At 36.2% G+C, this 15,665-nt stretch overlaps 1 protein-coding gene across 8 annotated transcripts in view; it reads left to right on the top strand.

Moving 5' to 3' along the window:
• The window catches only part of VPS13B (vacuolar protein sorting 13 homolog B), a 1,080,499-nt gene that overhangs the window by 470,190 nt on the left and 594,644 nt on the right, over positions 1-15,665 (top strand). For all 8 annotated transcript variants that reach the window (XM_069081095.1, XM_069081089.1, XM_069081092.1 and 5 more), the window contains one exon: positions 1,009-1,136. In XM_069081095.1, coding sequence (XP_068937196.1) covers positions 1,009-1,136 — 128 coding nt within the window. The remainder of the gene's footprint in view (positions 1-1,008; positions 1,137-15,665) is intronic.

Below are 15,665 nucleotides of genomic sequence, written 5' to 3'. Positions count from 1 at the left end.
AACAGCAAACTGTTTGGGGATCATTTAGGGAACTGTGGTGATGGGCCATTGGGGATGTGCCTCTCCAGTTCCACACCATTGTCACTGCTGTGGGTTCTGGTTGCCACAGGATGTAAAATGGCCCTGATTTTTTTTTTTTTAATCTTAGACCAGAATTTCCAAGCAATAAAGGTACAGGGTTTTTTGAAAAGGAATACTTTAAAAGGCATAAGAGTCATCTTTCCCAATATTCCCCTCTTGGAACTTATATAGCTGAGCGCTATACATTACCTCATAACTATGGAATCTGTCAGGACTATTCATGTGCAGAATGTGCTCTTGAAAATGAGCTAAAAATCTACAATGTGCTGGAGACCAAGAATCAATAGGTTATACCTTAAAGATTATTACTTTTAAGTGTCTTTCCTCCTTTTCAGTTCCCTTTTTATGTTGTCTTTCCTCCATTAGAATGTAAGTTCCTTGAATGCTGGGATTATCTTTTTGTTTGTATTTGTATCCAGCACCCTCCATGCCTCCTCCCCTTAGCACAGAGTGTTTAATAAATATTTTCCTCTTTCCCTCCTTCCCTCTCTTCTTTCCTCTCTCCTTTCCTTTTCTCTTTCCCTTTCTTTTCCCTTTCCATTCCTCCTGTTCCATTATACTGTTTTATAAAGCAGGGGAATGTATTGATACATTTTAGGATATTTTCTGGAGGACATGTTTAAACTAAAAGAATACTTGAAATGTAAAAGGGCAAGTTTCAGTAATTAGGACAATTCACTTATGGGAATAATGCTTTTCATGACAATGTTGAATGAATTTAGGTATTATTTAGTTTGAATTCTGTATTGTACCAGATGTTACAGATGTCAATTAAGACCCAACATTTGCCAAGATTAGCCATTTTAGGTTATAAAATACTGAATTTCATACTTTCCAGGAAAGATATCTTGAAAAAAAAAATTCGGCCTATATCACTGAGCCCAGAAAACATATTTCAGACAAATAAAAATTCTTTCTTTTCCTTAGAATCACGACCACTGTCAGTACCAGTGAAAGCCATGATGAGCACAACTCAAACCTGCAGAAGTCCTGAGGAAAGAATGAAAGAGTTTATTGGAATAGTGTGGAATGCAGTTAAGAGGCTTACACTACAGGTAAAATAAAAGGGAGGGGGAAATGTCATGTCTTCTGTTTCTATGCCATTTTTTTTCTACATTTGAAGAAGCAGTGTGATGGAGTCAGTAAGGAGTTAGACTCAGATCCAGGAAGGTCTAGACTTGAGTTTTGTCTCTTGACATATAGTAGCTGTACATGACCCTGCACGAGACACCTCACTTTCCAATGTTTAAGGCACTCTCAATTTCAGAAAACGTGATGACTTTCCTTGATATAAGGAGATTACTAACTTTGGAGTTCTCCATAATAATGGAATCATAGGTCCAGACCTTATCTTTATCCTTTTCAGGATTTTAACACTTGTAATTTCTGTTTTAAAAATTCTCCTCTTTGGGGTGGCTAGGTGGCGCAATGAATAGAGCACCGGCCCTGGAGTCAGGAGGACCTGAGTTCAAATCTGGCCTCAGACACTTGACACACTTAATAGCCGTGTGACTTTGGGCAAGTCACTTAACCCCAATTGCCCTCCAAAAAAAAAAGCAGAAAAAAAATTCTCTTTTATTTTCATGAATGCATTGTTTCTCCAGCTTAGTTTGAGAATGATAATCTAATTTCTTGTGAATGGAACTCTGTTATAAACTTAACATAAACATTTATTTTTAAGTATCAATTTTTTTCTACATACTCATATTTTATGCTTGTTATAAACAAAGTAACAGAATCATGAGATCAGTTTTGTTATTGTTCAGTTGTATCTAACTTTTCATGACCCCATGGACCATAGCACTCCAGAGCTTTCCATCCTTTCAAAGTCTGTCCAACTTCATGTTCATTGTTTCTGTTACACTGTGTGTCCATCTCATCCTCTACTGTCTGCTTTCCCTTTTGCCTTCAGTCTTTCCCAACAATACGGTCTTTTTCAGTTAATTCTGTCTTCTCATTACGTAGAGAAAGTATTTAAGCTTCAGGTTCAGTAACTGGTCTTCCATTGAATAAATAGCCAGCACTTATTTCTTTAATTATTGCCTACTTAGAACTCTTTACTGTACATGGGGCTCTAGTACCATAATTCGAAGGGGTTGATTCTGCAGCACTCAGCTTTTCTTGTAGTCCCACTCTCACAGCCATACGAGAAAAGTAGCTTTGACTAGACAGACCTTTGTTGGCAAGGTGATGTCTCTGCTTTGTAGTATGCTCTCCAGATTTGCCTTTCCGGGCTTTCCCTCCAAGGAGCAAGCATTTTTAAATTTCATGGTGTTATAGGAATGGAAATTTTTAAGATTTTCCCTGCCCCTAGGTCAAGTGCACTTGGAGCCTGTGGTGGGAGGCTTGTTTTTCATGAATGCCCATGCCTTGGTGCTTTGTGATTGAGAAGTGGGTCAAGAGGGTTGATACATTCTCTGAGCCAGGAGAAGGCTAGATAAGCCCTGATAGGAGGCTTTGCTTTGGGGCTCACTTTGAGAAATGTTGTGTGATTTGACCAGATGAAACTCTGTGCAGCCATTGAGAGCCCCCGGCTTTGAAAACCCAGATGCTGATGCTTCCTTCTCTGGTAACTGGGATTAGGTATGTATGTATATAGTATTGGACAGTTTGGAAGCCTGTCTGCTGAAATGTTGTTGTAACTTATGCTTGTAACCTCTGTATACTCTGAAGTTCAGGGTGCTGACCTTTTTCCCCTGAACTAGGTAAACAATATATGTTTGATCTAAGAACCTGTGTTGGCAACTACCCTGGGGATGCTGGGGTGCTTGCTGCTATACATGGCTGCAGTCACCATCTGTAGTGATCTTTGAGCCCAAGAATACAAAATCTGATGCAGCTTCCATTCTTTCTCCCTCTGTTTGGCAGAGAGTGATGGGACCAATTGCCAAAATCTTAGTTTCTTTGATGTTTAGCTTCAACACAGCTTTTTCACTCTCCCCTTTCACCCTCAGTGAAATGATTCTTAATTCCCCTTCACTTTCTGCCAGCAGAGTGGTATCATCTGCATATCTGAGATTGTTGATATTTCTCTTTCTTCCAGCTTTTGATTCATCCAGCCTGGTGTTTTGCATGATGTACTTTGCATATAAATTAAATAAATAAGGTGACAATATATAGCTTTGTTTTATTCCTTTTCCAATCTTAAAACAATCAGTTACTCCATGTTTGGTTCTTATTTTGCTTTTTGGCCTTGAGACAAGTAAGATTATCTGGTACTCCCATATCTTTAAGGGTGTGCCACATTTTTTGTGAGCCACACAGTCAAAAGCTTTAGAGTAGTCAATGAAATAGAAATAGATATTTTTGTGGAACTCTTTGTTTTCTCCATAATCCAGGGAATGTTGGCAATTTGGTCTTTAGTTCCTCTTCTTCTTCAAGAGTAGTAGACTACTCTTATGGTAATTCTCAAATGCAGTGGCAGTTTGTTGTTGTTTTTTTTTTTCCAAATTTGTTGGCACATTGAGTGCAACACTTTAATAGCATCATCTTTTAGGATTTTAAATAGTTCAGTTGGAATTCTGTCACCTCCATTAGCCTTATTGTTAGTAATACTTCCTAAGGCCTACTTGACTTCATTCTGACTCTAGATCAGGAAGCACACCATCATGGTTTTCAGTGATGTTAAGTTCTTTGTTTTATAGTTCTTTTGAGTATTCATGTCACCTCTTCTTAATCTTTTCTGCTTCTGTTAAGACCCTGGCAATTTTGTTGTTCATTGTGCCTATGTTTTTGCATGAAAGTTCCCTTGATGTCTCAAATTTTCTTGAAGAGATCTCATCTTTCCCATTCTATTATTTTCTTCTATTTCATTGCATTGCTCATTTAAGAAAACCTTTTTATCTCTCCTTGCTATTCTCTGCAATTCTGCACTCAGGTGAGCATATCTTTCCCCTTCTCTTTTTTCCTTTTTTCCTTCATTCTTTCTTCAGGTATTTGTAAAACCTCCACAGAGAGCCATTTGTCTTTCCTGTCTCATCTTTTTCTTTGCAGTGTTTTTTGTTGTTGCCTCCTCTACAATATTGTGAACCTCTGTCCATAGTTCTTCAGGTGTTCTATCTCCCAGATCTAATCTCTTAAATCTATTTATCATCTCCCTTCATATTCATAAGGGATATTATTTAGGTCATACCTACACGGCTTGATGATTTTCCCTAGTCTCTTCAATTTAACTTTATTTTCATCACCAGACACATCCACAGCTGAGATTCCTTTTGGCTTTGACTCAGCTGCTTCATTGGTATTGGAGCTACTTCTTGTTATCCTCCACTCTTCCCCAGTAGCATATTAGACACCTTCCACCTTGAGGTGCTCATCTTCTGGTATCATTTTTTTTTTTATCATTTTAGTATTGTCCATGGGGTTTTCTTGGTATAAATACTGTAATAGTTTGCCATGTCCTTCTCTAGTGGATTACCTTTTGTCAGAATTCTCTACTATGACCTGTCCATCTTGGGTGTCCCTACACAGCATATCTCATGGTTTCATTGAGCTATGCAAGCCATGACAGGGAAATGATCTTGGGTGGGTGGGGATAAGTTCCTGACTTCAGGCCCTACAGACACTTTATTCCCTGTACCATCTAGCTGCCAAAAAATCAGTTTACATGATTTGAAAATAAAGCAAGGATTTATTTACTTTCTTTTTGTTACTTTATATTAAAGATAAATATTATACTACTTCCCGTATTCCTGAGTTAAGAGTTCCAAACTAAGCTGGAATAAAGCAATTTAATGATTTTCCTTATCTAAATCCAAAAAAAAAATTGTATTTCATAGTATTGGCATTGTTGGGAGGAGTCTTAGAGGCCATCTAATCCAGTTCTCGCTTGAAAGAGTATCCTTCCTATAACAAATTTAGATGGTCATCTAGCCCTTGCTTAAAGACTTCAGTTCTGTTCCCTCCTGAGGTGCCTCATTCAGCAATTGGAAACCCTACTACTTGAACAAGGTTTTCATTGTATCAGGTTTAAATTTGTGTCTTTGTAGTTTCCATTGTTTTCTCCAGTTTATGTGATTTTAGACCAAACGAAATCAGTCTTTTCCTTCTTCCAAGTAATAACACTTGATGTACTTGAAAATGGATCTTGTATGCCATCTTAAGATGTTTCTTTCATATATCACTAATTCCATAAACTGATCCTCATATTTCATTATCTCTAGATCCTTTCTTGCTTGTTCTCCTGAATGTTTTCTAGCTTATTAGTGTCTTACATAAAATATAGCATCCAAAACTGAACATAGTGGTCCAATATGGGATGACTAGGGTAGATACAGCCAGGTAGATATCACCATCCTAGGCCTTGACACTCTGCCTCTTAATAAAGATTGAATTAGTTTTTTGGAGTGTCATGTCCTGACTCATAATTGAATTTACAATCCGTTATACCCTCAAAAAGCAATGGCATCCCAGGTTTTTATATAGACACCCAAGTCACAGAGTTCTTTCTTAGATTTGTCTCTTGTGAAATTCTGTTTCTAGTGCTATCCTTTTACCTACAATGTAACTATTCTTTCTTATATCTTACATGATGCATCTACTTAGGCATTTTTCTGTTTCTTCATTTATTTTGATTAGGTTTTCAAAACTAGCCAAATATATCGGTACCAGCCCTTGTTACATGTGCTGATCAGGAATCATCCTTCCTGTATGCTCCAGAAACAAAAAAACATTTTTTTTCTTTTTAAGCCCTCTTGAGAAAAGAGAATATTTAAAGGACACATGGTACTATTCATCGGTGTGAATAAGTCAGTGATGAAAACCAACAAAGAGTAGGTAGAGCTCTTCAGCTTTTACTTTGCTTGATTTTTTCTGCCAAGGACAGAAAAAACTTATTAACTTTTTCTTTTATTAAAAAACTTAATAACTTTCTAACTTATTTAAGTTAGAAAGGAGAACAAAAATGCCTGTGAGGAAATTTATACTCAAGATAAGTAAGAAGATAAGAAGAATGCAACTACTTGCCCTTGATGAGATAAAGTCAATTGGTTCAGAATAATTTATATCCCCAGGTACTTAACAAACATATATCAGATTATTGTGTGTTTTGAAAGTTCATAGGAAATGACAGAGGCAGTATAAGATTGGAGAAGGACAAATATGCTAATTTTCAAAAAAAGTCAAGAAAGTAGGACTGAATTCTATAGATCAGTGAGCTTCACTTCCTAGTACAATTTTGGAATATGTGATTAAGCAGCAGTAACAGCTAGGTGCTAGAGATGCTTAAATAGATCTGTGATCTCATTGATGTATTGTTTTCTCCAACAAGGTAGACCACAACCCATCTATTCCTTCATATTTTGTTCAGTATTTGTCTTTGTCTTTTTTCTGAATTTACTAAAGACCTTCCTTTTTCCTGACATCATAAGGATAGCAGCTAATATACATTAAAAATACATGTGTTAAATGATAGATAAGTAGAGAAAACATTTGTTAAGTGCTTAGTATGTATCACTAGTAGAATATTGTTATTTTGGGGGCCTTTTCTGGTTCCGGGTCAAAGTCTGAAACCATTAAAAGAGCATGCATTGGAAACCAAAAGAAAACTTTAGAAAAGTGATCAATAGAACTAAAAACTGCTTCTTTGAAAAAAAATTCATAAACCTTTGCCCAATGTGGTTAAACATAAGGGGACAGAAAATCCAATGAATAGAATAGCAAACAAAAAAGGTGAAATGAAAAAAAAACCCCAGAAGGAATAAAATGAATAACCAGAATTTATTGTGCCCATTATATGTTAATAAAACTGAGAACAAAAGAGAAATAAAGGAATACTTTCAAAAATATAAAACACCTAAACTGACATCAGAACAGATAGAGATCTTAAATAACCCATTATTGGAAGAGAAAATAGAACTAGAGATAAAGAAACTACCATGATGGGGCCAGGGGGGGAGGGGCAGACAGGAGGGAGAGAAGCCCCTTGTTCTTATGGATTCACAGGAGATTTCTGTCATACTTTTTTTTTTTTTGAGGGGGGAAGGCAAGGCAGTTGGGGTTAAATGACTTGTCCAAGATCACATAGTTAATAAGTGTCAAGTGTCTGAGGCTGGATTTGAACCCAAGTCCTCCTGAATCCAGGGCCAGTGCTCTGTGCCACCTAGCTGCTCCTTTGTCAGACTTTGAAAGAATAATTAGTACCCATTAGACCCATAAATCGTTCTCAAAAACTGAGAAAGAAAGCGCCCTCCTAGAATTTTTTTATGAGACAAACATAATTCATAAATAAATCTGAGAACGATAAAACAAAGATTATAGACCGATATCATTAATGAATATTTATTTTAAATTTTTATACAAAATCCTGTAAAACATTCTATTATCATTTATCCAAGAAATAATTCATTATAACCTAGTTTGATTTATTACAGGGATACAAGAATAGTTCAATTTGGGAAAATAATCAGCATAATTAATTATATTATAAACCAAAACTTTCAAAACTAAATGATCACCTGAATAGATGTAGAAAGATCCTTCAACAGGATCCTTCATTTATCCTAAAAACTCTATTAAGTATAGGTGTGGAGGGACCTGTTAGTAGCATCATAAAAATCATATCTAAGATCAAAATCAAGCATCATATGCAACGAGAGCACACTAGAAACTTTTCAAAAAAAATATGAGAGTAAAGCAAGATTGTTCACTTTCCCCACTATTATTTCATATAGTTCTGGAAATGCAATAGCAGTAAGGCAAAAAAGAAAGGAAAGAAAGGAATGAAAGACACAAATGTAAGCAAGAAGATAAAATCACCTTTATTTGTGGATGATTTGTGGATATGACTGTGTACTTGGAAAATCTGAGAATATCAGCAAATATATAAATTGAGACAACAGCTTCAGCAGACTTACAATAAATCCTCAAAAATCAAGTGTTTCTATATAATAAGAGAATTCAAGAGGAAGTAGAATGGGAGATCCTATTGTAAATAGCTACAGAATTCATGGGATAAATCTACTAAACCAGGACTTTTTAAACTTTTTTGACTTGTGACCATTTCATACTTCTACAACTCTGGGGCATGACCCCTCCCCCCCTGCATAGGTTCACAGAATGGGTGAAACTGCCCTCTGGGGGCCGATGGAATGATCCAGGGGTCCCTGCTAGTTTGAAATGATGCAAATTTAAAAAAACAACAACAGGTAAAGGGTTAAAGAAAGTAGATTTCCAGAGGGGCACAGAGTAATTTTTTTTTTCAAAGGTTGTGCTAGGACAAATTGAAAACCTCTGCCATATGGGGTCATGACTCACAATTTAAGAAGCACTGTGCTAAACCACATGAAAGACTTGTATAAATTCAAAAAGAATCGAAAGACCGCCCCTACCCTCTAGAAGCTTCCAATCTAATGGGAGAGACAACATGTAAATATACACACAAAATAAAGTACTTCTGGAGTAAATAGGACATAATTAATGGAGAGAAAGCACTGGAAATGGGAAGCCTTATAGAAGGTGGGATTTTTGTTGGAACTTTAAAGGAAGTATTGTAAATAAGATTCTGAGATACAAAGTTCTGATATGATTTATCAATTTATTAATAAGACTAACAAATCACCAATAAATTGATGTCAGTGGTTTCTCATGGTGACCAAAGATGCTAAGAGAGTGTCCCTAGTCACTATAAATCTGGGTGTCTTCCTGATACCTTATTATTAGGACCTCCCCTGATAAGAAAAAGGCAACCTGGATTGGTGGCCATTTAAGGAGGAGATGTGCTAAGAGCTCTCACCTCCTGATTACTTTGTTGTGGGATTGGGGAAACAGTCTGCTGAGGAACAAAACATGGTCATAGGGGGTGGCAAGGTGGCACAGTGGATAGAGAGCACCAGCCCTGGAATCAGGAGAACCTGAATTCAAATTTAGCCTCAGACACTTAACACTTACTAGCTGTGTGACCTCAGGCAAGTCACTTAACCCCAATTGCCCATCTTTCCCCCTCTCCAAAAAAGCAAAAAAAAAAAAAAGCCTGGTCATAAGATTCAGCAGCTTTTACAGTTTTTTGTTACAACTGGAATAAAATAAGCATGTTAGGTAAATTCATTTGTGTGCCATTAAACTTAGGCATAGGAGTTACCTATTTAACAAAGAGTGTTGTTAACTATGTGCTCCTGTATGAAATGGACAATGGAAATGGGTTACTGAGAAAGACTTCCCTCTCACTTCTTCCCTATGAGCCATTGTTCTTTGTAAGACCTGTCCCTTTGTAAGGGACTGTCCCTATCAGTTCTTGTCAATGCATCAAGTCAATCTCTTTCCCTTTTCCCCTTACACTGTTCTCATCATGGTAAAATGCTTAAGACTCATAGTTAAAAACTCTTGATGAAGTGCTTAGTAACTTCAGATCTTTTTGTATCCTGGCACATCACTCTTGAGATTTTATAATTGTCCTATTAATTAGTGATTCATTCAGCCTATGTCTCTCAGTGAATCAAAGGGAAGGATGAGGGAAATTAATTTTGATGGTGTATCATTTGATTATTAATATTAATCTGTATCATTCCCCTTTCTATTAAAACCTCTACCTCTTAGTTCAAGAGAGCCCTGCCATCCTTGCTGAAGAATAAATAAAAGGCATCTACCTAGGCAGGAACTCTCAATATGTTTACCTCATAAACAGAAGCCAACCTAAGCTGCTAAGAAGTGACTCCTGTATCCTTGACTTCTAATCAAAGTTGGGATAAACTGGCCTACAAAGAAGAAAAAAAAAAAACAGAGATCCTGAGGGGGGTGGTTTTCCTTGGCCAGATTACTAGAAGCTGCTGAATCTTATGACCAGGCTTTTTTTTTTTTTTTTGCTTTTTTGGAGAGGGGGAAAGATGGGCAATTGGGGTTAAGTGACTTGCCTGAGGTCACACAGCTAGTAATCTGCATAGACTAAGTAAATAATTCCATATTGTATCAAATGGGTTGCATGTTCAGTTATTAACCATCTTCAAATGAACAAGATATTACACCTACACATAGACCACTGTTCTCAAATCCTCTTCAGATTCTTTTGTAGTTTTCTTGCATTTCAGAGCATGTTTTACATACAAGTTTATTGCAAGCATCTAATCTTACACATAAATACATAACTGTAAGGTGACAGATGACAAACCCAAGTACTCATCTACTTAATTGTTTAGGATATAGAAAGAACTGTAATTCCAGGTTGAATAGCTTAGATCTTACACACTTGCATCTTATTTTGATAGCTCAAATGTATTTAGCATTAACCTATGAAATAAAGATTTAATATTGTGTTCCTATCTTCACCTGCCATCATTATAGAAATTTGTCTTAAGAGGAACAACGTTCTCCTAACTTGTTAATTCCAGACAAGTCATATAGGATTCCAGTTTTATTGAGAGCATGTCACAGCCAGGCTTAGAATTTTAGTCAGACAGGAATACTTTCCATTCAAGAGGAAATTTCACTTTGGGGAAACCAGGTCAGGAGAATCTTAACTCAGCCCATGCTAAAAGTTGCTTCTCCTAGTTTTCCCTGAGACAGAACTCTGCCTGCAGTTCACAGATGCCACTTCATAGGGCTGCTGGCCTTCTGGATCATTGACTCAATATCATTTCTTGACTATCTGGAATCAGACTTAGAATAAGATCAATTATTGTCCCATAAGATTTTGCCTCATATAGCAAGTTTCACTAATCCTGTTTTAGGATGTTATTGTTATTCTTCTCCTGATGTTTCAATAATAAAGTTTACCAGACCTTTACAAATTTACTCAGTATCCTTTTCTTCCTTTTGTCTTTTTCTCCAAGAGTCTAAACAAATCTTGGTGTAAACATTTATCATTAGAAAGCTAGAAAACAGGGGCGGCTGGGTAGCACAGCGAGTAAGAGCACCGGCTCCAGTGTCGGGATGACCTGGGGATCAAATCCGGGCTCAGATACTTAGCACCACACCCAGAAATAACTGGTCGTGTAACCTTGAGCAAATTACTTAACCCCGATTGCTTTAAAAAAAAAAAAGCTAGAAAATAATTATATTCTAGATTTTCTTATAGTTAATATATCATAGTTTACTTAGTAAGTACCTAGAAAAACAACACTGGCTGATTGTTGTAAACCTATTACAGATTAACAGATGGTCATCTTTTATCATATATTAACCTCTACAACAAAATAAAATTTCTAAGACTGTTATCCATTGAGACTAAGTTGATTAAGAATATAATGTCAGTATAGACCATTCCAAGTTTAACTTCATAATTCACAATAAATAGTTCCATACTATAAACAAATTCCTAATTACTTCTCTTGTCAAGGAGTGTTTGCAATGAAAAAACGTACTCTGTGAGATCTTAGGGGGAAGAGCATGAGCACCCAAATGTATCAGAGAGAACTTCATGGGGATATTGCATTTCAGTTGTATATTGAAGGATGGTAGGAGTTCAGCAGGTGAGAAAGTGAATGGAGGTTGATTCTTGTTTCATACCACAAAATGAATATCTAAAAATATTAGAGAAGTATCCTATGGTTTCATTTATAGGCTAAATTATAATGTTGACTAGTATTCATTAAGCAATTAAAATCACATGATGTTATATTGGATTTGTATAGAGCAGACTCAATGGAACTAATTCCTCTTTTTATCAGTTTCTCATGTGAAAAGAACAAGCACAGAGAAAATATACATGATGATTATGACAAAAGTAAAAACTATCTGATTCTAAGGAAGTTATGTATGGTTTGTGTTCTCTTTTAAAGTATATCAACAACCTAACAGACTTAACCTTCACAGCAGGGACCTGTGACTATCTGTTGTTAGAAAGTATTGTACCACCATATAAAATGCTCATAAAAGAACCAGGCCACCTTACTGTCTTCGAAGAGAATTCTTTGTTGCTGAAATTAAATGTCAAGCAATAAATGTCATGCAGACAAAGACACAGGATATATTTTCCAAAAAAAAATTTTTAGAGGGAATATACGGTCATTCTTTTATAAAAGTATTCTTTTCCTCTGGGCTTATATTTTCCTTTAGTAGTCATAATTCAAATTTAATATATTTCTTTATTTTTTAAGCTGAAAAATAGTTCCTCTGTAATTCTGAAAAGCCATTAGGCTTTAGTTGTTTGGGTAGGCTTTGGGAACACCTTGCAATAAAAAAAAAAAAAGAGGTGGGCCTGTGAACAATTAGAAGCTGTCTAGGGAAAGCTATTGAAATTAAGTGAGAGTAGAATTCAGAAGGCACTGGCGTCAGGCTCCTGGACCCCAGTATAACCATGGTTACTGAGTGGACTAGTTTTGGATACATGAAAATAATAGCATTCAGATACATTTTAGGATATCTTTGCAAAGGAAATATAATCTCTTGGACAACTAGTAATTTCTTTCATTTATTGTTTGGTTGAGAAATTTACTGTCTCCATTGACTCTTGAGATGTAAAAGTGTTACCATTTACTATTTAGGATTTTTTAGCAATTTCATCATCTCCCACGGATTCATTTATTTTCTCCATGCATATTACTCTCAAATCTATGTATTCAATATCTTTACTGAGCTCCAGGCCTGTATTACCAATTCTCTTTTGGACATTTCCAACTAGATGTCCTGTAAACATGTCAAAATCAACATGTCCACAGTGGAATTGTTTTTCTCTCCAAACCTGTATCTCTCTTTAGTTTTCCTTGTTCTTTTGAAGTTACCAGCATTATTTTAGTCAGTCAAAGTTGCAATCTCAAAATATTTCTGACTCTTTCTTTTCTGCAGCCCCTATATTTATTTGTCAATACTTGCTAGTTCTTCCTTCACAATATCTTTTGAGTTTGTCCCATTTTCTCCACTCAGCTGTTTATTCCTTGGTTTTGGGTATTCTCCTCAACAAACTTTCTATTTCCTCCATATATATACTTACCTTGTTTCTCCCCTGTAGAGTGAAAGCTTCTTGAGGGTGTGCCCAATAGGCAATTAATTTGTCTTTGTATTTACAGCTCTTAGTAGATATCCAATAAATTCTTGTTGAGTTTATTCCACAAATATTTAATGTTAAGGCATATATTAAATACTATAGAGATGTAATATAGGAGTTACTACTAATAATAATACTTTGCTAATTATGAGGCATATGAACATTCATTTATTGAACCTATTAAGCATATACTCAGTTCATTAGGAACAGTCTTAGGTGCTGAGGGAAATATAAATATATATGTATATAAAGTACATGCATATATGTGTATCTATCTGTGTATATGTACATATTTGTAAAATGCAAGGTCACTTCACTCAATAAGATTACAATACATAGGGGAAAAATAAGTACAATATAATGTAAGATAAATCTATACAAGTATTATGGAAAAAGAAACACAGCAGGAAGAAGAGGAAGGACAATGAACTTAAAATCAAAAGAACAGGGTTTGAATTCTAGGTTTGACACTTAACTGTCATTTATTCTCTTAGGGTCCCAAGCTTTCTCATTTGTATAAGTGGGAATTGGGCAAGATGATTTCTAAGGACCTTTCTAACTTTGACCTTCTGTTATTCAGAGATCTTCTACCTGAGCAGAAAAGGTGACATTTGACATTGATATAAAAGGAAAGGATATAAACAGGTAGAAATTGGGAATGACAGAAAGAGGGCATTTCATGTACATGGAAGAGCAATAAGTAAAGGGACAGTGTAAGTGAAACAGAAGCAGTGTGGCATAAGTCAGCTGCTGACTGTGGAAAACTTGATTTTTAATCCTTCCTCCTGTACATGCTAACTTTGTGAACATAGGCAAGTTACAACCCCAGGAAACTTTCCAAGAACATAAGTTATAGATGGAGTTGCAGATCTATATCTGTGCAGTGAGTTTCCACATGAGGGATTCCCAGTGCTAATGAAATCATAGGTATGTCTCTATCCTCTCCCACCCTAGCTCCCCTCTCCACCCCCCAAAAAAATATAATTCCATTATCATGGAATTTATCCAGAGAATAATAAGTAATCTTATTTGACTAGCTCATGGCCAGGAATATTTTGAGTTAGGGTTGAAAAGATTTTTGACAGGATTTTGCAGGTCACTTCACTCAATAAGATTACAAGATTTTGAAGGACATTAAATATTAAAGTAAGGACTCTGGCCTAATTTAGGACAAAGCATGGAACTATTATATATAACTCAGTATTGGAATGATACAGTCAGATCTATGGATTAGGAAAATGAATCTACTAACATTCTTCATGATCTTGTTTGGACTTTTCTTGGCAAAGATTCTGGAGTGGTTTGCCATTTCCTTCTGCAGCTCATTTTATAGATTGAGGAACTGAGGCCATGAGGATTAAATGATTTGCTATAAGGCCAATGCAGTAATCACAATGGCTATTGTAAATATGCCAGGATAGTCCTCAATTGCAAAATATAACAGACTCTCCATATATAAGACAGAAGCAAACATTTACTCATATTCCAGAAAACCAAATCCCAACAGCAGGATTTTGAATCCATCATAGCTACACAGAAGTTAATACACCACAAAGCAGCAGAGAGCTACACCATCCTATAGCCTTCCCACAAACCAGCACTCACAAGCCTAGCTGTCTACCTGGGTGCTTCCTCTCTCTCACACTGTCTAGCTGCTCTGACTCCCAGCTTCCTGTGGGCTCTGCTTCATCCTTCAGCAAACTCCTACCACCACAGGCTCCATGTGATTACATTCAGCCTATTAGGGGGCAGGGAAAATCTTAAAATCAGGAAAGACCTTCAAATTTCCATTACCATTGCACTTGTCTGAGGTTATGCAGCTAGTTACTGTCTGGCACTGGATTTGAATTAAGGAGGCTGAGTCTTCCTGATTCCAAGGCCAGTGCTCTATCCACTACATCACCTAGCTGCCCTGTATGTTGAAATGGGGAATGGGGAAGAGTCAAGTGCAGAGCCCTGTTAAGAGGTGATAAAGAAGAGTTCCTAGGATGTATTAACTGACTAGATATGGGAAGAAGCAAGGGAAAGGGAAAGGAGGCCTTAAAGATGAATAGGAAATCACACCAAGAAGGGTGTATGAAAGAATGGTTTTGCTTTTGGCAATGACAGGGGAGTCATGAAGTGGAAAGATAATAAATGCTCAACAAGTAGTACCAATAGGACACCTAGATAGTTGTATCTAGTGGGGACTTAGAAATTCATTTTAAGCATATTACACTTTTGTAAAATGTTGAAGGCTATATTTTAAATATATTTTGAAGTTCCTTTCTATCCAGATACTTGAAACCAAGGTGAGCATAACAGAGTTATATATTTGCTCAAGTAAGAAGGATATTCTTTTATGTTTGTGCTATGTCTGATCTATTCTCTGGGATGTTCACTATCCCATGCATTTTCCTTATTATTCTAAATTGTTTTCCCTTATTTTTTCCCTCTGTCATTTTATTCCTTCATTGGATTACTGCAGTAGACTTCTTATTGATTTCCCTTATTCCTCAAGAATTTAGATTCTTTCCTTATTCTAGTCCATCCTCCATTCAGCTGCTAAAGTGAGCTTGTTTTTAAGCACAGATCTGACCATGTTACCTTCTTACTCAAGGTGCTCCAGTGGCTTCTTGTTACCTCTGGTATCAATTATAAAGTCCTCAGTTTGGCATTTCAAGCTCTTCAT

The sequence above is a fragment of the Petaurus breviceps genome, unplaced genomic scaffold (assembly GCF_028583685.1).
Source record: "Petaurus breviceps papuanus isolate PSGF00001 unplaced genomic scaffold, PetGlider_PUasm1.0 98, whole genome shotgun sequence".
Taxonomy (NCBI): Eukaryota; Metazoa; Chordata; class Mammalia; order Diprotodontia; family Petauridae; genus Petaurus; species Petaurus breviceps.
Note: the sequence above shows the minus strand (reverse complement) of the source record. Positions and strands in the feature narration are given on the sequence as shown.